Below are 27,871 nucleotides of genomic sequence, written 5' to 3'. Positions count from 1 at the left end.
TCACCAAATACACCCATAAATTTCTACAGATGTACTCTGGAGAGTATTCTAACTAGATGCATCACCATCTAATATGAGGGAGAGAATGGGGGGGAAGAGGGGGATTACTGCACAAGACCGAAAGAAGCTACAGAAAGTTGTAAAATTAGGCAGTTCAGTCATGGGCACTACCCTCCACAGTGTCCAGGACATCTTCAAGAAGCGATGCTTCAAAAAGGTGGCATCGATCATTAAGGATCCCTTTTTCTCACTGTTACCATCAGGAAGGAAGTACAGAAGCCAGAAGCTACATACTCAAAAATTCAGAAACACCTTCCCCCTCTGCCATCCAATTTCTGAATGGACACTACCTCACTAATTTTTATTTTTGTACTACTTAACTATTTTATATATTTATTGTAATTCACAGTTTTTTTTCTATTATTATGTATTGCATTGTGCTGCTATCGCAAAAACAACAAATTTCACAACATATGATGGTAATATTAAACCCGATTCTGATAAAATGAAGCATAGGGGATAGAAGCAGGAGTTATGTTGAATCTGTGTGACAGCAAGGCAAGGCCATTACTGGTACTATATCTAATTTTGGTCACTACATTGATTACAATGCAAGAAGGATTCATGATAAAGTTGAAGTGACAAAGGATGTGGTCTGGAGATGCTGGAGTTGTTCTCTTTGAAGTAAAGGATCCCCACCATCCAGGTCATGCATTCTTCTCACTGCTACCATCGGGCAGGAGCTACAAAGCCTGAAGTCCCACATCTAGCAGGTTCAGGAACAGCTACTTTCATACAACCATCAAGTTCTTGAACCAACCTACAGCACCCTAACCCTACTTCAACAACGGAATACAGCAGCCTACCTTTCACGCTACAATGGACTTGTGTCTGATTATTTTGTTTTGCGCAGTATTTTTCCCCACTCTCCAGTATAAATTATGTCTGTGTGTTGTCCCGTGATGCTGTGGCAAGTTTTTCATTGTACCAGAACTTCACTGTACTTGTGCATTTAACAATAAACCCAACTTGACAAGAAAGTTGAGAGAAGAGTTAGACAGGCAAACAATTCCCATTTGCAGATGGGTTAAGGATAGAAGATAGAGGGGAGTCTGACGAGGAGTTTCTTTTAGTCAGAGAGCAGTTATGATCTGGGGTTCACTGCTTTCAGGAGTGGTGAAAACAATCAATCAGGGCCTTCAACTGGGAACTGCGTGTAAAGGATCAAGGCAACAGGGCTGAAGGGATAGCTGTCCCAGCAGGGTGTCCACTTGATGGGCCAAACAGCCTCCTGTATCGTGAAGGTTCTGGTATTTTTTGCCCTAGTACAATACTATGTGGGTACCACACGTGAATTCAGTAAACTCCAAATAATGGGTGTCTGAAATAAAACAGAACAGTATACATGATGTTGAGCCAACCAAATTAGCTTTATTTTTTTTATTTAGACATACAGCATGTTAACAGGCCCTTCATAAGAACATGAGAAATAGGAGCAGGAGAGGCCATCCTGGCCCATTGAGCCTGCCCCACCATTCAATAAGATCAGGGCTGATCTGGCCATGGACTCACCTCCACTTACCTGCCTTTTCCCCGTAATCCTTAATTCCTCTACTATACAAAAATCTATCCAACCTTGTCTTAAATGTATTTACTGAGGTAGTCACTGTTTCATTGAGCAGAGAATTCCACAGATTCACCATTCTCTGGGAAAAGCAGTTCCTCCTCATCTCTATCCTAAATCTACTCCCCTGAATTTTGAGGCTGCGTCCCCTTGTTCTAGTCTCACCTAGCAAAGGAAACAACTTTCCTGCCTCTACCTTATCTATCCCTTTCATAATTTTATATGTTTCTATAAGAGCTCCTCTTATTTTCCTGAATTCCAACGAGTGTAATCCCAGGCCACTCAATCCCTCCTCATAGTCGAACCCCCTCATCTCTGGAATCAACCTGGTGAACCTCCTCTGCACCGCCTCCAAAGCCAGTATATCCTTCCTCAAGTAAGGAGACCAGAACGGCACGTAGTACTCCAGGTGCAGCCTCACCAGCGCCCTATACAGTTGCAGCATAACCTCCCTGCTCTTAAATTCAATCCCTCTAGCAATGAAGGCTAACATCCCATTTACCTTCTTGATAACCCGCTGCACCTGCAAACCAACCTTCTGTGATTCATTTACAAGCACTCCCAAGTCCCTGCAATTTTTTACCATTTAATCTGCTCTTCCATTTTCTTTCCAAAGTGGATGACCTCACACTTACCAACACTGTACTCCATCTGCCAGACCCTTGCCCGCTCACTTGACTTATCTATATCTCTCTGCAGACTCTTCGTATCCTCTGCACAATTTGATTTTCCACTCAATTTAGTATCATCAGCAAACACTCATTCCCCTATTCCAAATCGTTAACATATTTCATGAACAGTTGCAGGCCCAGCACCGACCTGTGCGACACACCACTCACCACTGACCGCCAACCAAAGAAACACCCATGGATCCCAACTCTCTGCTTTCTATTGGTTAACCAATCCTCTATCCATGCTAATATATCACCCCCAACTCTATGCATCCTTATCTTATGGATAAGTCTTTTCTGTGGCACCTTATCGAACGCCTTCTGGAAATCCAAGTAAATAACGTCCATCTGTTCCCCTCTAGCCACTGCGCTCATTATATCCTCAAATAACTCCAGTAAGTTTGCCAAACAGGACTTGCCTTTGCTGAATCCATGCTGCATCTGCCTGATGGATCCATTTCTTCCCAGATGCCTCACTATTTCTTCTTTAATGATGGCTTCAAGCATTTTCCCAACCACAGATGTTAAAATAACTGGCCTATAGTTACCTGCCATTTGCCTACATCCTTTTTTGAATAGTGGCATGACATTTGCTGTCTTCTACTCTGCAGGGACCTGCCGAGAGTCCAGAAAATTTTGGCAAATCATCACCAAAGCTTTTACTATAACTTCTGCCATTTCTTTTGGTACCCGGGGATGCACTCCATCAGGACCAGGGGACTTATCTATCTTCAGGCCCACAAGTTTGCTCCGTACTACCTCTTTAGTGATAGCTATTATATCGAAGTCCTCACCTCTCATCACATCCATAACATCTCTTTTTGGCATCCACCATGAAGACCACCACAAAATATTCAAAACCTCTGCCATTTCCTCATTACCCAATATCAACTCCCCCTTCTCGTCCTCCAAGGGACCTAAGTTCACTTTAGCCACCCTTACCACTTTATAAAATTATAAAAACTTTTACTGTTTTTATATTTTGTGCTAGTTTATTTTCATAATCTAGCTTCCCTTTCTTTATTGCTCACTTAGTGGTTCTTTGTTGATTTTTAAAGTTTTCCCAAACTTCCAGTTTCCCACTACTCTTGGCGATTTTGTACACGAGCTTTTAGTTTGATGCTTCTATTAGTTTGATTAGCTTCTATTTTAGTTTGATGATTCTCTTATTTCCTTAGTTATTCAAGGCTGGCTCTCCCCGCCCTTACTGTCTTTGCTTTTAATTGAAATATACTTTTAATGTTGAACACAGTGAAGAATCTCTTTGAAAGTTTTCCACTGTTCCTCAACTGTCCCACCACACAGCCTGTGTTCCCAGTCTACACTAGCCAAATCCTCTATCATCCCATTGTAGTCTCCTTTGTTTAGGCATAATACACTGGCTTTAGATTGAACTATTGTACCATCCATTTGTATGAGAGACTCAATCATACTGTGATCACCTTTTCCAAGAGGATCCCTAACTACAAATCACTAATTTTGCTTGTCTCATTGCACAGGACCAGATCTAAGATAGCACGCTCCCTTGTAGGTTCAGTAACACGCTGTTCAAGAAAGCCATCACGGATGCATTCTATGAAGTCCTCTTCAAGACTGCCTCAACCAACTTGATTCACCCAATCTATGTGCAAGTTAAAGTCCTCCATGATAACTGCTGTTCCATTCTTACATGCCTCAGGTATGTCTCTGTTTATTGCCTGTGCCATTGTAATGTTATTATTTGGTGGCCAATAGACAACTCCCACCAGTGATTGTTTTCCCTTTATTATTCCTAATCTCCACCCAGATGGATTGAACATTCTGTTCCTTAGATCTTATACTGTCTCTCACTATCGCCCCAATCTCATCTTTAATTAAGAGCGCTACCCCACTTTCCCTACCTTCCTGCCTATCCTTCCATATTGCCTGATATCCTTGGATATTTAGTTCCAAATCCTCTCCACCCTGCAACCATGTCTCTGTAATGGCCATTAAATCATATCCCTCTGTACGTCTTGACCCTATGCCAATTTGCACGTGGCTTAGGTAATAATCCAGAGATTACCACCATTTTGATTCTGCTTTTTAAATTTAGTCCCTAGCTGCTCAAATTCCCTCAGCAGAACCTCTTCCCTCATTCTACCTATGTTGTTGGTACCCACATGGACCATGACAACTGGATCTTGCCACTCCCACTGTAAATTCCAGCCCTCACCACCCAATTATAACCATGTGACAAATAACCTACTAACCGGTACATCTTTGGACTGTGAGGGGATAACGGAGCACCTGGAGGTCAAAGAGAAACATACAAAAACCTTACAGACAGCAACATGTCTAGCCATTCTCTCCCATATAGCTGATAAAGCTCTTACAATGATCAAGATGCAGGTACAAGAACAACAAAAAACATTCAAGTATGTTGTGAGTACATTGCAATACATAACTGTAAATTACAATAACTATATTATATTTAAAATTGAATTAGCACAAAAAGAGAGAGAAAAAGTAGTGAGGCCATGTTCATGGGTTCAACCTCCAGTAAGAAATCAGGAACCAGCAGAACGTCTTTTGATGCGTGCAATCGGACCATTGACCATGACTTTCACCACAGCGATGGGACATCTGTGGAGGCTTACTGACAATGGGCTGTGTGTAGGTCGGTATCTGCTGGCAAACATTGATGTTTTTTGGGAGGGGGCTGCCTGAATTGGGGTGATTGAGGGGTCTGACTCTGTGTAAGGCCTGTCTTGACTGCCTCCCGGTGGTGAGTTGTAGAGCATGCTTTGTCCCAGGACAAATCGTGCTCTCTGGATAGGAGGCACCATAGGATACAGGATGTCTCCTGTGTTCTCCCATTGAGGCATCACTTCTTCGAATTGGTCTGGGGGACTATCTTTGTACTTGCAATCACTAGTGTCAACCTTGTGATGAAATCATCTACATTCTCCTAAGGGTCTGTCGCAGCTGTGTGCCATAAAGACATTGTCCTGCATCCCCGAAACGTTGTCCAAAGCCTCAGGTGGGTCTGTCAGTACAGATTCGTTTTGTAGGCAGAGCATCAAAGTATTTCTGCCCGAGTTCTCCCAAGTGTATGCAGAGCAGCTTGAGTTTCATTGCTTCCTCCAGCTTCTCTGTTAAAATTGGCAGGAGTTCTCTGTAATCCAGGAAGGATCCAGGGATCGGTTTTGCCATAGCTGTGGCCCAAAATGGATTGAGTAGAGAGACCATTCTTTTTTGATCCTCGTCGCCAACTATTATGTATGCACGGAGCAAGAACAATAATAAAGCAGTCGGATTAAACTCTTTCAGTGAGTCATGTTAGCTGCAGTATGTGCGGGGCAACTTATAGTGCATGAGCAACAAACCAGGCCTGTGGAGATGAAAACGTGTGCACTTGAAAATCCAAACTAAAAGGGAGGGCTTTCCACACATGGGAGGCCTAATCAATTCCACTGGCAGGCACACACATTCGTACTTGCCACATTCTCACAATTGATCCAATACAATTTAAGGAGGGTAAGCAAGTTTGGCATGTCCCTGCTGACTCTTACCAATTTTTATTGATAACCTCTTCCATCGAGCAGAAGATACAAAAGCCTAAAAGCTGATACCACCAGGATCAAGAACAAGTTCTATCCCACAGTTATCCGACTTCTGAGTAGAAATCTTGAATGATAACATGGACTCTTGGCCTCACAAACCACCGTGTTATAATTTTGCACTTTACCGTTTACCTGCACTGCTCTTCTTTGGTAGCTTTAACACTTCATTCTGCATTATTGTTTTAACTTAATCTACTTCAATGCTCTGTGTAATGATTTGATCTGTATAAAACAGTATGCAAAATGAGCATTTCAGTTTCTTGGTACATGCAACAATAATAAACCAATACCAAAAAAAATCACTGACATCTAACCTACATCAGGCCTTACCCAACTTCAGCTTCAAGCCAAGTCTGTTCCTCACTGATTCTTTTAATTGACTGGGACAATTTATTCTCTAAACTGCTCAGATTTAAAAGCAAGAACAAAATACTAGAATGTCACCCACTTGAAATAAACGAGTGCCTAAGGCAAGCTACAGTTAGCAAGACTTCCTGGAGGTTGCACACAGTGTGCGGTCACATACAGCTCAAATATAAAAAAGTAACCAAAGTAACAGCTGCGCTGAAAAACAGGAACTGTGACTTGCGTATACAGCGAAAGCACACAGGTTACAGATGAAACTTAAGAAAACATGCTTCACATTACACTTACAACACCCAACATACAAGTGGGAGCCTCAATTAGTGCTGGGGACTATAAGCAAAACTTGCCATGATGTTTTGGTTTGAGATGAGAGCCCCAAATCACAGAACATCCTTATAGTAGATTAGTAAACATGGATTGAAATCCCTTGATTCTGTTTTTTTTTTACATGTAGTTAGAAGCAGGTTGAGGGCAGAAATCCTCATCACATTCAATAGGTGCTTGGATTAGCGGGGCAGACCTGGATCCTGGATACACAAAAAGCATTGGAAGGTAGACTCATTACGAGTTCTCCGATGCTCATGTCTCTCTTTCCAGCTAGCATGGACACAATGGGCCAAACAGCCTCCTCCTAGAATGCAGATGGTAGTTTGCCTCCCAGGTGCCAGGGTCCGGGATGTTTCCGATCGCGTCCACGATATCTTGAAGTGGGAAGGAGAACAGCCAGAGGTTGTGGAACATATTGGTACCAACGACATAGGTAGGAAAAGGGAGGAGGTCCTGAAAACAGACTACAGTCGGCCCTCCTTATCCACGGACTCAACCAACCGCGGATGGAAAATATTTAAAAAAAAAATTCCAGGAAGTTCCAAAAAGCAAAACTTGAATTTGCCGCACGCTGAGCACTACACTGAATCCACGCAAATGAAGTGATGTGTAGGCATACCCTGCTGTAGCCTCCTGCCATTTCACAGATCCTCAGTCTCTCTCCAGCACTCGTTGTTTTGAGCACTGTTCGCCTCGCATCTCGTTCATTCGCTACTTAGCCTCTATGAGCACTACTGTGAGGGTGTTAAGGAGAGCGAGAGAAAGGAGGTTAAGGCTAGTAAGGGATGGCTGGCTGGCTACATAAAGCTCTACAGCCTCAAGAACTTAAAGATCACAGAAGAATCGGCATCCGCTGATGCCAAGGCAGCATCAGCGTGCCCAGAAGAACTAAGATGGTTGTGTCTGTACTGAACATGTAAGGACTTTTCTTTCTTGTCATTATTCCCTAAACAATACAGTATAACAACTATTTACATAGTATTAGGTATTATAAGTAATCTAGAGATGACTTAAAGTATACAGGAGGACGTGCGTAGATTATATGCAAATAAAACACCATTTTATAAAAGGGACCTGAGCATCTGTGGATTTTGGTATCCGCGGGGGCGTCCTGGAACCAATCCCCCGCGGATACCGAGGGACGACTGTACAAGGAGTTAGGAAGGAAACTGAGAAGGTAGTAATACAGGATTACCGCCTGTGCCATGTGACAGTGAGTATACGAATAGAATGCGTGGCTGAATGATTGGAGCAGAGGGCAGGGATTCAGATTTCTGGACCATTGGGACCTCTTTTGGAGCAGGTGTGACCTGTACAAAAAGGATGGGTTGCACTTGAATCCCAGGGGGACCAATATCCTGGCGGGGAGGTTTGCTAAGGCTATTCGGGAGAGATTAAACTAGAATTGTTGGGGGCTCGGAACCGAACTGATGTGACGGAGGGAAGGGAGGTTGTCTCACAAATAGAGAAAGCTTGGAGACAGTATGTGAGGGAGGTTAGGCAGGTGATAGAGAAGGGACACGCTCAGACCAATGGTTTGAGATGTGTCTATTTTAATGCAAGGAGTATCATAAACAAAGCGGATGAGCTTAGAGCGTGGATCAGCACTTGGAGCTATGATGTTGTGGCCATTACAGAGACTTGGATGGTGCAGGGGCAGGAATGGCTACTTCAAGTGCCAGGCTTTAGATGTTTCAGAAAGGACAGGGAGGGAGGCAAAAGAGGCAGGAGCGTGGCACTGTTGATCAGGGATAGTGTCATGGCTGCAGAAAAGGAGGAAGTCATGGAGGGATTGTCAACTGAGTCTCTGTGGGTGAAAGTTAGGAACTCTACTGGGTATTTTTTGTAGACCACCCAATAGTAACAGGGACATCAAGGAGCAAAAAGGGAGACAGATTCTGCAAAGGTGTAATAATAACAGGGTTGCTGTGGTCCGAGATTTTAATTTTCCAAATATTGATTGGCATCTCCCTAGAGTGAGGGGTTTCGATGGGGTAGAGTTTGTTAGGTGTGTTCAGGAAGGTTCTTTGACACAGTATGTAGATAAGCCTACAAGAGGAGAGACCGTACTTGATCTGGTACTGGGAAATGAACCTGGTCAGGTGTCAGGTCTCTCAGTGGGAAACCATTTTGAAGATAGTGATCACAATTCTATCTCCTTTACCATAGCATTGGAGAGGGATAGGAACCGACAAGTTAGGGAAACATTTAATTGGAGTAAAGGGAAATATGAGGCTATCAGGCAGGAACTTGGAAGCATAAATTGAAAACAGATGTTCTCAGGGAAAACTACAGAAGAAATGTGGCAAATGTTCAGGGGATATATGCATGGGGTTCTGCATAGGTACATTCCAATGAGACAAGGAAAGGATGGTAGGGTACAGGAACCGTGGTGTACAAAGGCTGTTGTAAATCTAGTGAAGAAGAGCTCATGAAAGGTTCACAAAACTAGGTATTGATAGAGATCTAGAAGATTATAAGGCTAGCATGAAGGAGCTTAAGAATGAAATTAGGAGAGCAAGAAGGGGCCATAAGAAGGCCTTGGCAGACAGGATTAAAGAAAACCCCAAGGCATTTCACAATTATGTGAAGAGCAAGAGGATAAGACGTGAGAGAATAGAACCAATCAAGTGGAAAAGTGTGTATGGAACCGGAGGAGATAGCAGAGGTACTTAATGAATACTTTGTTTCAGTATTCACTATGGAAAAGAATCTTGGCGATTGTAGGGATGATTTGCAGTGGACAGAAAAGCTTGAGCAAGTAGATATTAAGGAAGAGGATGTGCTGGAGCTTTTGGAAAGCATCAAGTTGGAAAGTCACCAGGACCAGATGAGATGTACCCCAGGCTACTGTGGGAAGCAAGGGAGGAGATTGCTGAGCCTCTGGCGATGATCTTTGCATCATCAATGAGGACAGGAGAGATTACGGAGGATTGGAGGGTTGTGGATGTTGTTCCTTTATTCAAGAAAGGGAGTAGAGATAGCTCAGGAAATTATAGGCCGGTGAGTCTTACTTCAATGGTTAGTAAGTTGATGGAGAAGATCCTGAGAGGCAGGATTTATGAACATTTGGAGAGGCATAACATGATTAGGAATAGTCAGTATGGCTTTGTCAAAGGCAGGTTGTGCCTTATGAGCCTGATTGAATTTTTTGAGGATGAGACTAAACACATTGATAAAGGTAGAGCAGTAGATGTAGTGTATATGGATTTCAGCAAGGCATTTGACAAGGTACCCCATACAAGGCTTATTGAGAAAGTAAGGAGGCATGGGATCCAAGGGGACATTGCTTTGTGGATCCAGAACTGGCTTGCCCACAGAAGGCAAAGAGTGGTTGTAGACGGGTCAAATTCTGCATGGAGGTTGGTGACCAGTGGTGTGCCCCAGGGATCTGTTCTGGGACCCCTACTCTTTGTAATTTTTGTAAATGACCTGGATGAGGAAGTGGAGGGATGGGTTAGTAAATTTGCTGATGACACAAAGGTTGGGGGTGTTGTGGATAGTGTGGAGGGCTGTCAGAGGTTACAGCAGGACACTGATAGGTTGCAAAACTGGGCTGAGAAGTGGCAGATGGAGTTTAACCCAGATAAGTGTGAGGTGGTTCACTTTGGTAAGTCAAATATGATGGCAGAATATAGCATTAATGGTAAGACTCTTGGCAGTGTGGAGGACCAGAGGGATCTTGGGGTCCGAGTTCATAGGACACTCAAAGCTGCTATGCAGGTTGACTCTGTGGTTAAGAAACATACAGTGCATTGGCCTTCATCAATCATGGGATTGAGTTTAGGAGTCGAGAGGTAATGTTGCAGCTATATAGGACCCTGGTCAGACCCCACTTGGAGTACTGTGCTCACTTCCGGTTGCCTCACTACAGGAAGGATGTGGAAACAATAGAAAGGGTGCAGAGGAGATTTAGAAGGATGTTGCCTGGGTTGGAGAGCATGCCTTATGAGAATAGGTTGAGTGAACTTGGCCTTTTCTCCTTGGAGTGACGGAGGATGAGAGGTGACCTGATAGAGGTGTACAAGATGATGAGAGGCAATGATCGTGTGGATAGTCAGAGGCTTTTCCCCCAGGGCTGAAATGGCTAGCACAAGAGGGCACAGCTTTAAGGTGCTTTGGAAGTAGGTACAGAGGAGATGTCAGGGGGAAGATTGTTTTTTTATTTTTACAAAGAATGGTGAGTGCGTGGAATGGGCTGCCGGCAAAGGTGTTGGAGGTGGATACGATAGGGTCTTTTAAAAGACTTCTGAATAGGTACATGGAGCTTAGAAAAATAGAGGGCTACGGGTAAGTCTAGGTAGTTCTAAGGTAGGGACATGTTTGACACAGCTTTGTGGGCCAAAGGGCCTGTATTGTGCTGTAGGCTTTCTATGTTTCTATGATTCTATTCTCTCTGATTATGTTAAGTCAAGGCATTAAAAGGAAACAGATTATCAGCTCAGTGAGTACTCATAAGACCACAGCTTGTAAAAGACACAAAACATTCAGATCTCTTGGTGACATTGTGACTCTGAATGTGAGTAGGCCAACCATAAAGAGCCTAGGGTGAATGGATTTGTTGCCAAAGCTGACTGATTTCAAGCTGGCGTCAGTTAGCCGCAGTGACCAAACCTGCAAAAATTCAGATACAAAATTAAGAGTGGCAGTGGAAATTTCATCAAATGCCAAACATTACATTTGCATCCTGTCATCAAGTGGCAATTTTCTTATTCATTCATCCCAGAAAGGCTGGCACTTGATGCCCAAGCTTAACTGTGTAGACGTATCCTGTGGTAAAACTGCAGATAAATAGACTGAAACGGAATATACATTCTATACTCAAACTTTTCTTTCACTCATCACTAAATAAACAAATATTCTCACCAATGATGTTTACAAAAACAAGCTAGATTATTACCACCAACCAGGTGACTGACTAGATACACAATGTTGAACTCTCCAGGTCTGGTCTCCCTGTTCCAAATGCAGGGGGCTTCCTCTTCACTCTTGGCGCCTGGTCTCTCTCATGTCCTGCATCTACAGGACTTCTCCTTTGCTACAGGTTGCACAAATGTGAACTTTTCGTCCCTCCTTATACCATCCTCAGAAGAGTCGTTTCTTCACTTGCCCTTGTTTGATTACTTCCAGTCCAGATGCTTGTTTTTTTATTTTTGGTACTGGCTTGACAATCCGTTTATAATTTACCAGCACCAAACATCAGCACCTGTCCAATGATTCGATCATGTGCTACTTCAGTGGTTTTCCTTCACACCCTATTTTGTTCAGTTTGTCGCACTGAAGCTCCCTGATGCTTGACACGCCTCCATGAGTCCAGAACTGAGCACTAACCTCATCTGTAAATCCATCTTCTGGAAGCCCCTGACTACATTTGCCCCCTTTTGATCAAATGATCACAACTAAGCCACATATGTACTCAGACCTAACTGAAGCTGAAGTAATGTAACACAAGGGTGGAACACAGAACACTACAGCACAGGACAGGCCCTTTGGCCCACATTGTTGTACTGACTTTTAATCTACTCCAAGATCAATCTATCCACTCCCTCCCACATACACCTCCATTTTTCTTTCTTCCATGTTCCTTAAATGTCCCTAATATATCTGACTCCACTGCCACCCTGGCAGTGCCTTCCATGCACCTACCATTCTGTGTAAAAATACCTGACATACCTCCTATACTTTACTTCATTAAAATTATGCCCTCTCAAATTAGCTATTGCCTCCTTGGGAAAAGGTGCTGGCTGTCCACCATATTTATGTCTATTTATCATCTTGTACATCATCAAATCATCTCTCATCCTCCTTCGCTCCAAAGAGAGAAGCTCCAGCTCACTCAACCTTGCCTCGTAAGCCATGTCCTCTAATCCAGGCAGCATCTTGATAAATCACTTTTGCACCCTGTCTAAAGCTTCCACATCCTTCCTATAATGAGACAGAGATTATAATGTTAGGGCATACTCTGAAGTTATGGAATATAGCAAATATTAATTTCAACAGCAATCAGTCTTCAGATCTGAAAGTGGATTGTAGATTGAGTTGAAATACAACTCTGAACAATGATATTCCTGGAGCTGCAGACTGGGGTTGATTGCAAACCGAGAAACTCACCATTGATCCAAGATGTCTGTATACACATGAATGCAGCTCAGAGACAGTGGTGATTAGCATTCACTTTGGGTGTCTGGAGCATTGATGTAAAGATCTAGGTGTTTGAAAATTATATGTAATTCAAAGGAATTGGACATACTCTGTCACTATAGAATTGTCCTGCCATTACCTTTGATCCTTAGCATATAAGAATATCATGTAATATTGGATCAGGGAGTCTCTTCTTCCAAGTTTGATGCCTGCATGTTCTGCTGAATAAAGACATCTATACCCACCAACTTCAGTGTCTCTCCGGTGACTATGTTCACAGTCACAACAGTAACAAATGCAGATCACAAAATTAGGTGCAATAAATTCCACAGGTCAAATCAGTGGAGAGACACCTGGTGCTGCTAAATTTTAAACACATGCCCAAGCCAATAGTAAAACCAATCAATGCTGCCTCGAGTGAAAACTATCAAACAAGGGCTGAACTCATCAAGTGAACAAACAACTCTCCACACATCATATAATAAGTGCCAGAAAACCCACATCTGTGCAACCTCTCCTTGAAGACCAACATTTCTAAACAGAGAGAGCATTCTGCTTTCTGAACATGAGAGAGACTAAGTGCTGAAAGTCACGAGGCAGTCTGTAATTCTGGAATGAGAAGACTGTACCTAGACAGTTCAACATCATGTACCTAGCAGCCAGTCACTTTGTATGGGTAATATACTAATTTGCTTTAGTAATTGTTTATTAGTAAGAATACTAATGTATTACGTAGCAAAAAATATTTGAGGAAAAAATATATTCTGCATCAGATTCTCTATATCTGTTCACAGGCACAAAGCAAATTTGCAGCTGTCACAGCTCTGCATCAATGATGCAGATCATCTATGGATGTAGATCATCTATGGATGGTAAAAAATTAAATGTTGTAGCCAAAAAAAAACAGTGTAAACGGAATAATTAATTCAGCTGGGGGGGGGATATCAATCAAACAGGCTACTTTATCCCCCCGGATGGCACTGATCACTTCATAACCACCCGCCTCCTGCCGATTAGTAAACTAGTTAATTCAGAATCTCAACACAATAACTACTATACAGCACGGAAACAGCTCCTTCCGCCCAACTCATCCATGCATATAACAGAGTAACAGCCATAATGGAACAGATGGTCACCAAGCCCAAGTGAACTTGTGGGGTCCCTGTAAATCAGTCAGAACCCTGCTCTAGACCCCTAGCACTGCAAATACATTTGTAGAGTCATAGCACAGAAACAAGCACTTCAGCCCTCTATCCTGCCTAGTCCCATCAAACCACACCCTGACCATAGCCCTCTATACCCTGCCCATCCATGTACCTATCCAAATTTCTCTTAAGTGTTGAAATCGACCCTGTATCTACCACCTACACTAGCAGTTCGTTCCACACTCACCAGCCTCTGAGTGAAGAAATTCCCCCTCATATTACCCTTAAACATTTCACCTTTCACTTTTAACCCCTGACCTCTAGTTCTAGTCTCACCCAACCTCATTGGAAAAAGCCAGCTTACATTTACCCTATCTATACCCCTCATAATTTTGTATACCTCTATCAAATGTCCCCTCATTCTCCTATACTCTTGGGAATAAAGTCCTAACCTATTCAATCTTTCTCTGTAACTCAGTTTCTCGTCCTGGCAACATCCTTGTAAATTTTTTCTGCACTCTTTCAATCTTATTGACATCTTTCCTGTAGGAAGGTGTCCAAAACTGCACACAATATCCCATATTAGGCCTCATTGGTGTCTTACACAATTTCAACATAACATCCAAACTCCTGTACTCAATAGTTTGATTTATGAAGGCCAATGTGTCAAAAGCTTTCTTTATGACCCTATCTACCTGTGACGCCACTTTCAAGGAATTAGGAATCTGTATTCTCAGATCCCTTTGCTCTACCGCACTCATCAGTTCCCTACCGTTTACCATGTAAGTCCTACCCTGGTTTGTACTCCTAAAGTGCAAAACCATGAACTCTCCCCTCAATCTCTCTGCTCCAAGGAAAACAATCCCACCTTTCCCAAACTAACTCTGTTGGAGAAAAACTGGGATTGCTTAAATTCTTTATCCCATTGTGATAATTCCCCTCTGCATCCTCTCAAAACCTTCACAACCTTGCCAGCTAGTAGCTGTATCCGGAGTTTTGGAAAAGTTCCCTAATATTATCCTCAATCCTTCTATTAATGAATCCCTGGATCCCATATGTTCTGCCAAGCATTTTCTCAAACCTTCACTGCTCACCTCCTGGATTCCTGCCTGACATTTCAGAGGGGAGATGCCGAATATTTTATTCCCTAGCACCCATAGTCATGACAATGGTATGAAGTGGGAGCTACAACAGATGTACCAAACTTCTTAAAGAAAGAGAAATGAAAGTCTGCCCTTTAGATAATAAATTGTTAGATTAAGAACCACCGATATAATATACTGGCCAGGGGATTTCAGACTCCGAACGCTTTCAAAAAACTGCCAGCTAAATATGACCTATCAGGCTGCACATTTTACAGTTCTGGCTTCTGGTTTCCACGCCCTTCAATGCATGAAACTAAGGTGGTTACAGAAATGGATGCATCTGTAGTCTGGTTAAAACAATCAATCTCACTTCAACCTTGAAAAAGATTTGCCTATCTTGCATATCTTTAAAACATGCCAACACCTTCACAGCTTCTCACAGATGGTGGTGTATTAAATTCTCAAGGTCTGGTATACAAAAGTTGTATACATAGATCAACATTTTAAAATTTATTAATTTGCAAAAGATCCTTGGCTTTTTGCTTTTTAATTTGAATGAGTCTAAAGAGCTGGTTGTCAACATCTCACTTAAAAGATTACAGGCAAATAATGGGAAGCTGCCAGGGGAACTTTATGTGTGGGAGCTCTGGGATCAGGGGACACTACACTGGGAGACAGTGGCATGCTGCATGAACAGCTACTTATCAAGTGACCTTAACAGCTCCCACAGAAAACACTGCAACAAATAAATTCCATTCAACCAATCAAATGAAAGTCCATGAAGGTAGCTTACATGTAAATTAAAGTGCAAAGGAAACTACCAAGTTTAAACTTCACAATATTGAGTTTCAGTTTTCTGAATGCCTTCCATAGGGCACACAGCCATTATTAAAGGCAGTTTCATCACATTATTTTTATCTTCACACAGCCTTGGGAATTGGGACAATAAGTTTCTCAGTCAGCTGATAAAATGCTTTTTAATGTAGCTTAGTAGAACAGCAGTGATATTCTGTGATATCAACAGATGAATTTTGTTTATGGTTGCTTGTAAGGATTCAGATTATAAAGCAATTGAGCACGGTACAGCATGCTGGGGCGAGTATAGGTGTGAATCACACCTCCCAGTCACACATAAATACACATATAAGACTTAACTGTATTCAGAATCAGCTTTATTATCACTGTTCATGGACCATTCAAAAATCTGATGGCGGAGGGGAAAAAGCTGTTCCTAAAATGTTGAGTGTACATCTTAAGGCTCCTGTACCCCCTCTCTGATGGTAGTAATGAGAAGAGGACATGTCCTAGATGGTGAGGATCCTCTATGATGGATGCTGCTTTCTTGACGCCTCAGTTTTCGAAGACATTCTTAGAGGGAAGATGGTCAAAGTATGTCTGGGTGTACATTGCATGCCACGCGTATGCGTGCACCTCTGCCCAAGCTAAAGGCATAGAGGAAGAGTCTGGTCTCCAAACATCTTGGATCTCATTGCCAGTGGAGCAAGACCTCACTCTCAAGCCCATGATGTAGCTGGGGTGCAATAGCTGTCCCACCTTAAAAAGGAACTACATGCTCCTCAGGGACCACCTGAAAAGATGCAGTAAAACCTGGGATTCACAGTCCCCAATGAATCCACATATGTTGTGCTCTCAGAAATTTTTGGAGACAGAAGACACAACAATTGCTGAAATCTGGAGCTACAAATAATCTGTTGGAGAAAACAAGAGGGTCAAGCAACAACTGTGGGAGGAAAGGAATTGTCATCTGCAAACTCTACGTCAGTCCTCAGTTCCTCCAGCAGAATGAAACCTCCTTTGTGGAGCTGAGTTGTTAATGGATTCGGAGTGGAGCTCTTGTCTGGATCAAGATGACTGCTCAGAGCTGGAGCACTAAGACAATGAAGACACAACACCCAAACCAGCTGGGTCAGAGTGAAGGAAAAATTATACACTTTTTTTTGGCAGGAAAACACAATTAGAACAAAAAACACAAAGCCCACTTCAGTGCAAAGTGCTCAAATTGTTCAGTGTTTCTAAACCTTAGTGATTAGGATTTTTCAGGCAAGTCCAAGAACAGAATGGTTGGTGGGAAGTAGCTTTTGTACCTCCTGCCCGATGGAAGCTGTAAGAAGATGTATGGCTGGAAAAGTGGGGATCTTTGAAGATCGATGTTGCCTTCTTGAAGTACTACCAATGATGGGGAGGGATGTACCAGCAATGTATTGGGCTGGGTCTGTAGCTTCTTACATTTGTGCACATTCATACTGTTGTATCAAATCATAGTGCAGTCAGGGCACTTCCAAAAGTACATCTGTTGGAAGTATGTTAGGAGATTTTGACAATTAGCCAAACCTCCATAACTTCCAAAGAAAGTAAAGACGCTGGCATGTCTTCCTTATTATTGCACCTATGTGCTGGGCCCAGGTCAAGTCATCAAATATGCTAACACCCAGGACTCCTTCCACTGCTGATTCTCCAATGTAGACTCACACATGCTCGCCCTCCTTCCTCTTCCTGAAGTCAACGATCAGCTGACCTGCTGAGTTTACAAATATGCCCCTGTTATTTTGTTCAAGACCTGTCCTTGCATTTATTTATGTTAAAGGTTAGGACAAGAGCATATGTTGACACAACTACCAGACACTGCACATTGCCAAATACAAACGATATCTCCAGGCTGTGCAAGTGTAAAGAGTCGCGTTAATAAGATTGGGCTCAAGCTACCAAAAGTACCACGTGGAAAGTACCAAATGGCTCAGAGCAGCCATAGATACCTGGAAATAACAGATGAGTGGTCTTTGCATTATGCCATTAGACATCCTGGAAACCATGGTATTTTGTACCACTGAAACACAGATGGGGAACCAGTGAATGAAAGGGGTCCTGTGCAGCCCAATGGTGTTGTAGTCAGGCATAGTTGTTTTTTAGTTTTGTATCAACAGTTTTGAGCAGCATGGAGAGTTAAGGGTGAGGTTAGGGTTTATGGACAGGGATGAGGAGGGAGGTTGGAGGTCAGGAGTAGTAAATGAAGAGTCAGTGGCAAGAGCCGGTGTTTAGAGTCCAGATCCCAGTGTTCCACACTTGAAGGTTAGCAATCCCCTAAGTCAGACCAGCAAGCACGGAGAAGACCTATGTTGCCCAATTTTGGTGATTCTGGGTCAGAGGTCTGGTGAATCTTCCCCCCCACCCCAGCCCAATCCACCAAGGTAAACAGGATCAGAGATCCATGCGAGTCCAGAAAGTCAAACCCATGACTGGCAAGTTCTGAAGTTGACACACAGAGGTTAAATTCTGGAGGGCAAAGCCAAAGATCAAAGTACAGAGCTCAGCAAGCCCGAAGTAGAGGTCCAAAGGTCGAAGCCAAAGTTGGTTTGTCCAGAGGTAAGAAGCTCGATGTCTGCAAGGTCTGGAGGTCTAGAGGTAGCCTGTCCTGGAGTTGGAGGCTTGTCTGTGTGTGAGAGAATGTAGGTGGGTGTGTGAGAGGGAAAGGGGCTTGTTTTTTAGTTGTTCTGCTGAACATTGTGGGCATGCTGTTTGTGCTAAAATGCCTGGTGACACTTGCGGGCTGCCCCCAGCACATCTTTGGGTATGTTGATTATTAACACAAACACTTCACCGTATGTTTCGATGTACATGTGATAAATAAATCTGAATCTTATCTGAACTCTTGCAACACAGGAGGTTCCAAACCAGCACTTTGCCACCTAGGCACTCAACCATCGCCATGGGCACATCTGTTCTGTCAGTCATACCTGTGATGTACTGTCATCATATCTTTAAGCACAAAGCCCAATGCATTTAGGTTTGAGGGACTCTTCCAGCTAGTCTCCCTTGACCGTTTGGTTGGCCCGAAACATCTACAGCATCAGAGTCAAGAGCTGCTTTCCAGAATTTGGTGCAATTCTCCAGTTGTGGCCAAACCAATGTTTTATGAAGATTTAACATTACATTCATGCTTTATATTCAGTGTTGCTCTTGAAAATTTCCCCATTCATTGGATTCTCAAAATGATCAAGGCTCCCAGATGAAGTAACAACTTAGCATCTTTAATATATCAAAATGCAGTTTACAGGAACATCATCAAACAAAATATATCAGCCATGGTGGAATGGCAAAACAGACTCGATGGGCCAAAAGGCCTGATTCTGTTCCTATGTCTTATGACATCAAGCCACAAAAGATAGCAGAGCAGTAATTATTGTCAAAGAGTGGTGGAACAGAAGGAAGAGCTCATCTCATGTTCCCAATTCATCTCTACATCCTTCAGTGGCTTTGGTTTATAAAGGGCATCAATGTAATCACTAAGCTAGCTTCAACTGCCATTTTTAGTGGATAGTTCCAAACGTCCACTATTTTTTTAACATGGAAAAATGGCTTCCAACTTCATTCCTTTGATGAAAGACCCTAACTTTTAGACTTTTACCACCTCATGCTGAATCTTCCAACCAGCAGAACAAGTCTCTTTTGCAATCCCTTCAATATCTCCACATCATATGATCCCTCAACCTTCTAAACCCCAAGGAATACAATCCAAGTTCAAGTTATTTGTACTTTGCATTCGCTGTTGTCCCTTCAAATCTGCTGAATTCCTCAATTCTCCAGGTAGGCTTTAAACAGTGCTTTATATAGTTGTAGACATTAAGCAGGGAAAGGTACATAGTGTTCACAAAGCTTGGTTGTTGAAGGCACAACTGATGATGAAAATAAAGGAAAATCTGCAGATTCCAGAAATCTGAAATAAAAGCAAGTGCTGAAAACACTCAGCATTTGTGGGAAAAGAAACAGAGCAAAAGGTTAAATCTGTTTCTTTGACTCAAGGGATTCTGCAGATGCTGGAAACCCAGAGCAACACACACAAAATGCTGGAGGAACTCAGCAGGTCTGGTAGTATTTATGGAACGGAATGAACTGTTGATGGTTCAGGCCAAGAGCCATCTTCAGGACTGGGAGGAGTGCAAGCTGCTTCCTCCTTGTTCTGGCTTCTTCCCCCTTCCTCTCCAGTGCTGATGAAGGGTATCAGCCCAAATTGTGGACTACTTATTCCCCTCCATTGGTGCTGCCTGATCTGCTGAGTTCCTTCAGCATTTTGAATCTGCTTTTTTAACAGACACTGTCTGCTCCATTAAGTATTTCAATATTTTCTGTTTTTGTTAGCACCACTGCAAAAGGCTAAATTCAGGAGTGTGTAGATACTGGAAAAAGGGTTTAGGCTGGAGATTATAGACAGGGAGGGAAATTCCCACGGCAGGAGGAAAATTTCCATGATAGTGGGAAAGGACCTTGAAAACCAGGTGCAGAAATTCAAAACAAAAGCAGCACATACCAGGAGACAGGGAAATACAGAAAGCGCAGCTAAACAGCTGACGGATGAGAGAACGCAGGACTAGTTTTCAGTTATCCCAAGTTTACAGTGGGTAGAATGTGGAATGTCGAGATGTTTTATAATGGTTAACTCGAAAGGTAACAAGCCAAAACAGTATCCACAGCAGGCAAGGGAGTGTAGGGGTGTAGAGCTTTGCAACATAACAAAAGTAAATATTTTTTAAAATTATAAAATTGCAAATGCTGGAAATCTGAAATAAAAACAGAACACTTTGGCAATACTCTACAGGTCAGGCAGCATCTGTGGAATGAGAATTGCGGACCTGAGACATTAGCCCCATTTCTCTCTCCCCACATGCTGCCTGATTTGATGAGTGGCAAAGTATTTTCTGCTTTGACAAATACAAGTGAAAGCGGAGTCTCACATAGTGACGTAAACACGTTGCCTGACACTCGTATTGATCAGGAGTAACACAAAGGTTGTACAGTCCAATCTAGTGTCAGACAGTTACCACTGACAGGGGGCAGTCCGCAGGTAGGAATCAGAATAAAGATAGCAGAGGGTCAGGCAACAGGTCCATCATTAAAGACCCTCACCATCTTAGACATAACTTCTTTGCATTACTACAAGGTACTGGAGCCTGAAGACCCACTTGCAACGTTTTAGGAACAGGTGCTTCCCCTCTGCCATGAGATTTTGGAATGGTCCATGAACACTAGCTCATTATGTCTTTTGCGCTATTTATTTTAGTAACTTACTTGAGCCACAGAAGCAGAATTAGGCTATTTTAACCATCAAGTTTGCTTTGCCATTCTATCATGGCCGGATTAGTATCCTTCTCAACCCTATCATCCCATTTTCTCCCTATAACCTTTGACTTCCTGACTAATCAAGAACCTATCAATCTCCTTTTAAATATGCCCAGTGACTTGGCCTCCTCAGCTGCCTGTGGCAATGAATTCCACAGATTCACCACCCTCTGGCTAAAGGAATTCCTCCTCATTTTTGTTCTAAATGGACGTCCCACAATTCTGAGACTGTGCCCTCTGCTCCTCGACTCCCCCATTATAGGAAACATCGTCTCCACATCCACTCCATCTAGGCCTTTCACCACTGGCAGCCAACCAGTTATTCCCACTCTTTGCCTCCTGCCAGTCAGCCAATCTTTTATCTATGCTAATACCTTTCCTGTAATACCATGTGCTCTTAGCTTGTTAAGCAGTCTCATGTGCAGCACCTTGTCAAAAGCCTTCTAAAGATCCTAGTAAGCAATATCCACTAACTTTATCTATCACTCCTATTATTTCCTTAGGAAAATATATATAAAAGAGAGAGACAGAGAGAGCACCAGCCTAAGACTAATACATTGCAGTGTATTGTATTTGTCAACATGGAGTGGAGACCAAGCTTGTAAAATCTGGTGGAGTACAAAAGATGTTGGGAATGGTGAAGGTGCAGCACCATGGGAAAGGTGTGGGACAGGTGGCTGAGAATGAGTGCCCGGGCAGGGATTAGCACAAACACAGACACACCCAGCCCTGAGACACCAGGCAAGGTAATTTGATTCCAAACAATTGGTTATTGATCATTACAGAATGTCTCTATGGTGCATCCCGTTCCCCCCCCCCCCCTTTCCCTTTTCCCAACCATGATTCCTCTTCTCCCTGCCCCCTTCCCACTCTCAGTCCACAATAGAGACCCATATCAGAATCAGGTTTATCATCAGTTGCACAAGTCATGAAAATTGTTTTTTTTTGCGGCAACAGTACAGTGCAATACATAAAATCACTACAGTACTGTGCAAATGTCCTAGGCGCCCTAACCATATCTCTCTCTCTCACACACCCCCCGAAGACTTTCCTGCACTGTTCTGCGACCGCAAAACAACTTTTTTCACAACGTCTTAGTGACAATAAACCTGATTCTAAGTCAAAGTCGAGACCTTGCATCAGAACTGAACTTGGAATGGAGTTCAAACAGATTTGGCCTGCTGAATCCATTTAGTTGGAATAAAGAGATAGGGCGTAGATTCCTGTCGACAGCCAACGGCTAGGCTGAACACTTGTTAATGCAAACACAAAGTCTGCTTCCCGAATGCCTTGGAGAATGGTTGGAGAAAGAACGGAGAGCCACGGATTTGATGGAAATACTCTAACGGGCATCAACAAATGTAAACAAAACAATCATATGTCAAACAATAGCAAGAACTGAGCAACAAAACGGCCGAGCTGGAACAATGCTGACAGGGCGCAGCGCTCCGCACGGAGCAGGGCAGGGTTCTCGATGGAGTTAACGGACCCGCTGGCCCAGCTCCGCACTCACCGTGCTGAAGATCCCACGTTGCATCTACCGTCCGCTTCGCCACAACGAAACCGAAACCAGCCCGCGCGGCCCCGACACCCCTAGCAACCCGAGCGTGCGCAGCTGAGGCTTGCGGCCACACCAATCGGAGATAAGCGCGCGCGCTCGCTCCCTCCGCAGCCACAGCGCCCCGCCGACGCCCCTCGGAGGACCGCAGACTCGGCCTCGTTCCCAAGAAGCTTTGCACGTGCTGAGGGCGCGCTCCCGAGCTCAATTAATGGTCACCCTCTCGGGGTGCGCCGCCGATCCAGACAACTTGGAGAACGTGCACGCCATTCCACAGGGTTTGTTTACAAACCCTGAAAAAAGCGCGCAGCCATTTCCCGGAATAATGCGCGCACCCCGGTTTATGAAAACACAACGTGTAACACCCACCTCTTCCTCCGGGGGCGGGTGAAGAGTGAGCTACCCCCACCCCACCCCAGGGAGCTGTAATCTGGCCAAACCTACAGTGGGTGATTGTATCCCCGTCGATGGGCCGGGAAAGGCTGACCTATTTTGTGACATCTTCCAGGAAATGGTTGGACAACGCAAACACCCCTTCATGTGTGTGTCCTAGACGTTGCCGCCAACACAATTTGAAAAACAAATCGATCACCCAGTCTGCCCCGGAATGCTTTTCCCAATTTGAAGAATATCCCTAAGGATTACATCCCATTTTGTTTCCAATTATTCTATGTGCAACACCACTAGGTTGAATCGTCGTTTACTTTGCCATTTCACTGAGAATCCAGGCAACTTGTCGGGCATCTTGTTGGACCAGTCAGATCCAAAGTAACGTTCTTAAGGCCCATTGAGTAGACTTTTGAGTTTCATAATGTAAAGCTGGATTGAAAGGAAATGAGAAGCAAGCATACTGAAACTCATAAGTTCACAGGGCAGAGGGTGAGGGACTGACTGGTAAGGAAATAGTTGCAGTGGCATTGATGTTTCATGCAGACATCCCACCTTGCAAAAGCAAACTTCAGGGAGGTAGCACCACCACCCCGGCCCCCTGCAACCCCTGGTCGACCTCCAAGGGCGTATGTATACAGGACATGTATGCAGAAAATGTGACATTAAAATATGTACTTATCATAGAGTTTTTTTAAATTCTATTACAACTTTAAGCATGTCTACAGGGACTTTGGCCTCATCACGTAGGACATCAATAGAGTAGCTCCTTTAGCAGCTAGCCAGCTAGTTTAAATAACATTAGCTATGCCAATGAATGAACAAGACCTGTTAAACTCACCTCAACATGTCTTTTACAGTCATTTAACCCACCATGGGCAATAAAGAAGTCAGCCAGCAACACTGTCATTATTTTTTACCCCAATTAGGCAGGGGTACACTTTACTGTAGTCTGGGGTGAAGTACATTTTATATTTTCTGCAGGACTCTAAACAAGGAACCGGGGGGGGGGGGGGGGGGGGGGGGGGGGGGAAGAGAGGGAAGAGGGAGAGAGAGATCTCAACTGTAAAGCCCGCCCACAGAGAAAAACATCCCCCCTCCAACGTCCAATCTATCATGGTCTTCCAGTATTCGGTAAGTTTCAATGAGATAACCCCTCCCCCACCAATTCTTCTGAACTCAATCAAGTACCAGCCCAGACACTAACTCTCCTTGTGAAACTCCCTGGGACCTTCTCCAGGTCCAGGGACCAATACCAGCAACTAGGTAGCCCAATCCATGTGAACAGATAAATACAATGTAGTGTTAGAACCTTTCTAGGATTAAATAAAGTTAATTGCTGTGGATAAACTTGGTGGCTTTGAACTGTAGATACCTCAACTAAACCTTCAGATCCAGGATAGATATTGGTCGGCCAAAGGCAATGCTTTTCTTTGACTAGAAGTTAAATAGGTGGACTGTAGGGTTGCACAGAGGCTGTCTGCAATTCCAGGGTTCAATGCTGGTCTTCAGTGCACTCGTTGTGGAGTTTGCACGTTCTCCCTATGACCATGTGGGTTTCCTCCAGGAGCTCTACTTTTCCTCTTACATCTCAAGGACATGCTAATTGTTAGCTTAAGTGTGGAGGTCAGCAGGAGGTGTTGGTGGGTGTGTGTGAGAAAATAGGCTACAGTGTATTGTAGTAAGCAGGGGAATTGAACTGTCCGGATGCTCTTCTAGTTAACATAGACTTGTTGGGCCAAATAGCCTCATTCCAATTTCATAACAAATAATGTAAACACCATGGTAGGCCATGGATCTGTGTGGATTCACATTTCAGTCATTGTATCATTGGTTGTGCACTAGGGGACAATAAGCTTAACAGTTGGGAATAGTGAATTCTTGTTTCTGCAGCACAGCAGCGAGGTGGGAGGGGCATGAGTAAGTCGAAGTGAGGCAAAGGGAGTTGCTGCAGGGTTGGTACCAGGCAGTGAAACTCCATAACAGGCTGAACTGGCCCGAGCCACAAACTGTAGACCAAAGCGAACTCATGCCTAGCTTCAGCTTCATAAAACTCCAGAACAGAAGCTTACCATTGAACATACAAGGTAAAAACAGAACTGCATACTGCTCACAGAGAACATAGGTGCTGAAGCTTGATGATGGAAAAGGCTTACCTTACTCCATATATACACAGCACATGCGCAGTGGAGATAGTGAGGAAAAGCAGATAAAAATAGTATAAGAGTAATGAAAACTTTGGATTGGGGAGCATTCATTCTCGGCTGAGTGACTCCGCTGTTGAAGTCATCTTGTAATAAAGAGAGTTTGTTTCAAAAGAAAACCCCAGACTCCATGTGAATTCTTTCTGAATGCTTCATCTCTATGTTAAACAGTGAATCCCCTACTTTTAAATAGTGGATCCTGGTTCTAGATCCTCTCACGAAAGTGTGCTCAGAATGTGTATGTGGTCTGGTGCTTAAGAGACAGATTTCTGAGTAACTGCAGGAGATCAAACCAAGAGGATTTGAGTCTAAAGACCTTACCATTTCATCATTGGAATAAATGCTATGAAGGGTGAGTTTGTCTGGACCAAGGGTTAATGAAAACTTCCAAAATTGAGATTCTGAGTCACGCTCATGTTACAGTAAGTGTCTAACCATCTGTTGAGATCATGGGCAGCAAGACAGAATAACTGACAGATACTGAACCACACTGGGACAAACATTAGGTAAACCTGCCAAACAAGTTTAATGTTACGTTTGCTAATCTCAAGAGTTCCTCTCAAAACAACATTCTGTGTGAAATAATTACAAGGTTAGCAAAATCAAACCATTCACAAACATTAAAGAACATAAACAAGATTAAAACAGAGGCATGACAATGGCCTATCTCAAACTATTTCTTATCTGAGCTTGGAAAAAATTAGAAGCACTATTTTTGACTCATTAATTAAATTTGAAGAAACTTGGGGACCATTCATTCGACATTTTCATATGAATTAATTTGACCTCTCCCAGACCTTCTCTCTGCTTATTCTTGTTCAGGTATGGAGTTCCAGAGTTTTTGGCACTATCATATACATATAAACTGTTATTATTGCCCATGTTAGTTTAGTTTAGTGTTTTTTTTTCAATATATATTTTTTCTTGTATTTTAAATTTTTTTTTCTTCTTTTGATGATTATTTTTATTTTTTCATATATAATTATTATAGACTTGATTGATTAATATACTATTTTTCTTGTTGATAATTAATAGGATATTGTTATCTTATTATTAATGTAATCTCAAGTCTATTGCACTTATAACCTATTCACTATTATGTTATGTTTTCTTTATGTATGAAATTCAATAAAAAGATTGAAAAAGAAAGAAAAGACAATGGCCTACATAGGTAGATACTTTATTGATCCAAAAAGAAATTACAAAGCTACAATAGCATCACAAGTGCACAGATATACAAATATTAGAAGAGAATTATAAAGAATTACAAAAGTTACCCAAACACTCTAATAGGAGGGGGTCATCACTTCCCCAGCTATAGGTTGAATCATTATAGAACCTAAATCAATACTGTGATCCCCTCCAAGCTGATCACCAAACTTTGCTAGCTTGGTATCAGCTCATCCCTCTGTAATTGGATGTTGGACTTTCTGACTAACAGACCCCAATCTGTTAAGTTATACAACCTCTCCTCCTCCATTCTCACCCTGAACACCGGCGTGCCTCAAGGTTGTGTGCTGAGCCCTCTTCTGTACTCGCTTTTCACCTATGACTGCATTCCTGTACGTGGTTCTAACTCCATAATCAAGTTCACAGACAACACCACGGTGAATGGCCTGATCAGAGGGGATGATGAGATGGCCTACAGGGACAAGGTCCAGCACCTGGCCGCGTGGTGTGCCGACAACAACCTGGCCTTTAACATCCAGAAGACCAAGGAGATCATTGTGGACTTCAGGCATGCTCGGAGCCACACTCACGTCCCCATCTACATCAATGGAGCTGTAGTGGAGCATGTATCAAGCTTCAAATTACTTGGTGTCCACATTTCCAAGGATCTCACCTGGTCCCTGAACTCCTGCATCCTGATCAAAAAGGTGCAACAGCACCTTTATTTCCTGTGGAGCATCAAGAAAGCTCACCTCTGTCCCAGGAGCCTGACGGACTTTTACTGCTGTACCATTGAGAGCATACTCACCAACTGCATCTCAGTGTGGTATGGCAATTGTCCTGTATCGGACCGCAAAGCACTCCAGCGTGTGGTGAAAACTGCCCAGCGGATTATCGGCACCCAATTGCTCACCATTGAGAACATCTACCATAAACGCTGCCTGGGCAGGGCGAAAACCATTATCAAAGATGTATCTCACCCTAACCGCGGACTTTTTACTCTCCTCCCATCCGGTAGGTGCTACAGGAGCCTCCGCTCCCACACCAGCAGACTCAGGAAGAGCTTCTTCCCCGAGGCTGTGACCCAGCTGAACCTCACACCACAGCGCCTAGCAGTATTGCACCCATATTGTACTGTCTCAGTATGTTTATATTTGTGTGCTGTAGCACTTACTTTTTATTCACAGTTATTTTGTAAATTACACTATTCTTTGCATTTCTGGTTAGATGCTAACTGCATTTCATTTGGCTTTGTATCTGTACTCGGCACAATGACAATGAAGTTGAATCTAATCTAATCTAATGGCCGAGGGTAAGAACGACCTCATATAGCACTCTTTGGGGCAGTGCAGTTGTCTTAGTCTACTACTAAAAATGCTCCTCTGTTCAGACAAGGTGGCATGCAGAGGGTGGGAAACATTGTCCAGAATTGCCAGGATTTTCCGAAGGGTCCTTTGTTCTACCACAGCCTCCAGTG

At 43.2% G+C, this 27,871-nt stretch overlaps 1 protein-coding gene across 2 annotated transcripts in view; it reads right to left on the bottom strand.

The window, feature by feature from the left end:
- Window positions 1-23,021, bottom strand: part of cnp (2',3'-cyclic nucleotide 3' phosphodiesterase) — a 33,095-nt gene extending 10,074 nt beyond the window's left edge. Inside the window, exon 1 of one of the 2 annotated variants that reach the window (XM_059956443.1) lies at window positions 23,003-23,021. Coding sequence is in view for 1 of the 2 variants with exons in the window: in XM_059956442.1 (XP_059812425.1) it covers window positions 22,589-22,612 (24 nt within the window). In the remaining variant the exon portion in view is untranslated. Of the gene's footprint in view, window positions 1-22,588; window positions 22,745-23,002 lie in introns of those variants that run through there. The other variant, XM_059956442.1, reaches the window with a different exon arrangement.
- Window positions 23,022-27,871: the final 4,850 nt, after the last annotated feature.

Source organism: Hypanus sabinus, chromosome X1, assembly GCF_030144855.1.
Source record: "Hypanus sabinus isolate sHypSab1 chromosome X1, sHypSab1.hap1, whole genome shotgun sequence".
NCBI classification, from domain to species: Eukaryota; Metazoa; Chordata; class Chondrichthyes; order Myliobatiformes; family Dasyatidae; genus Hypanus; species Hypanus sabinus.
This window is presented reverse-complemented; position numbering and strand designations above follow the sequence as displayed.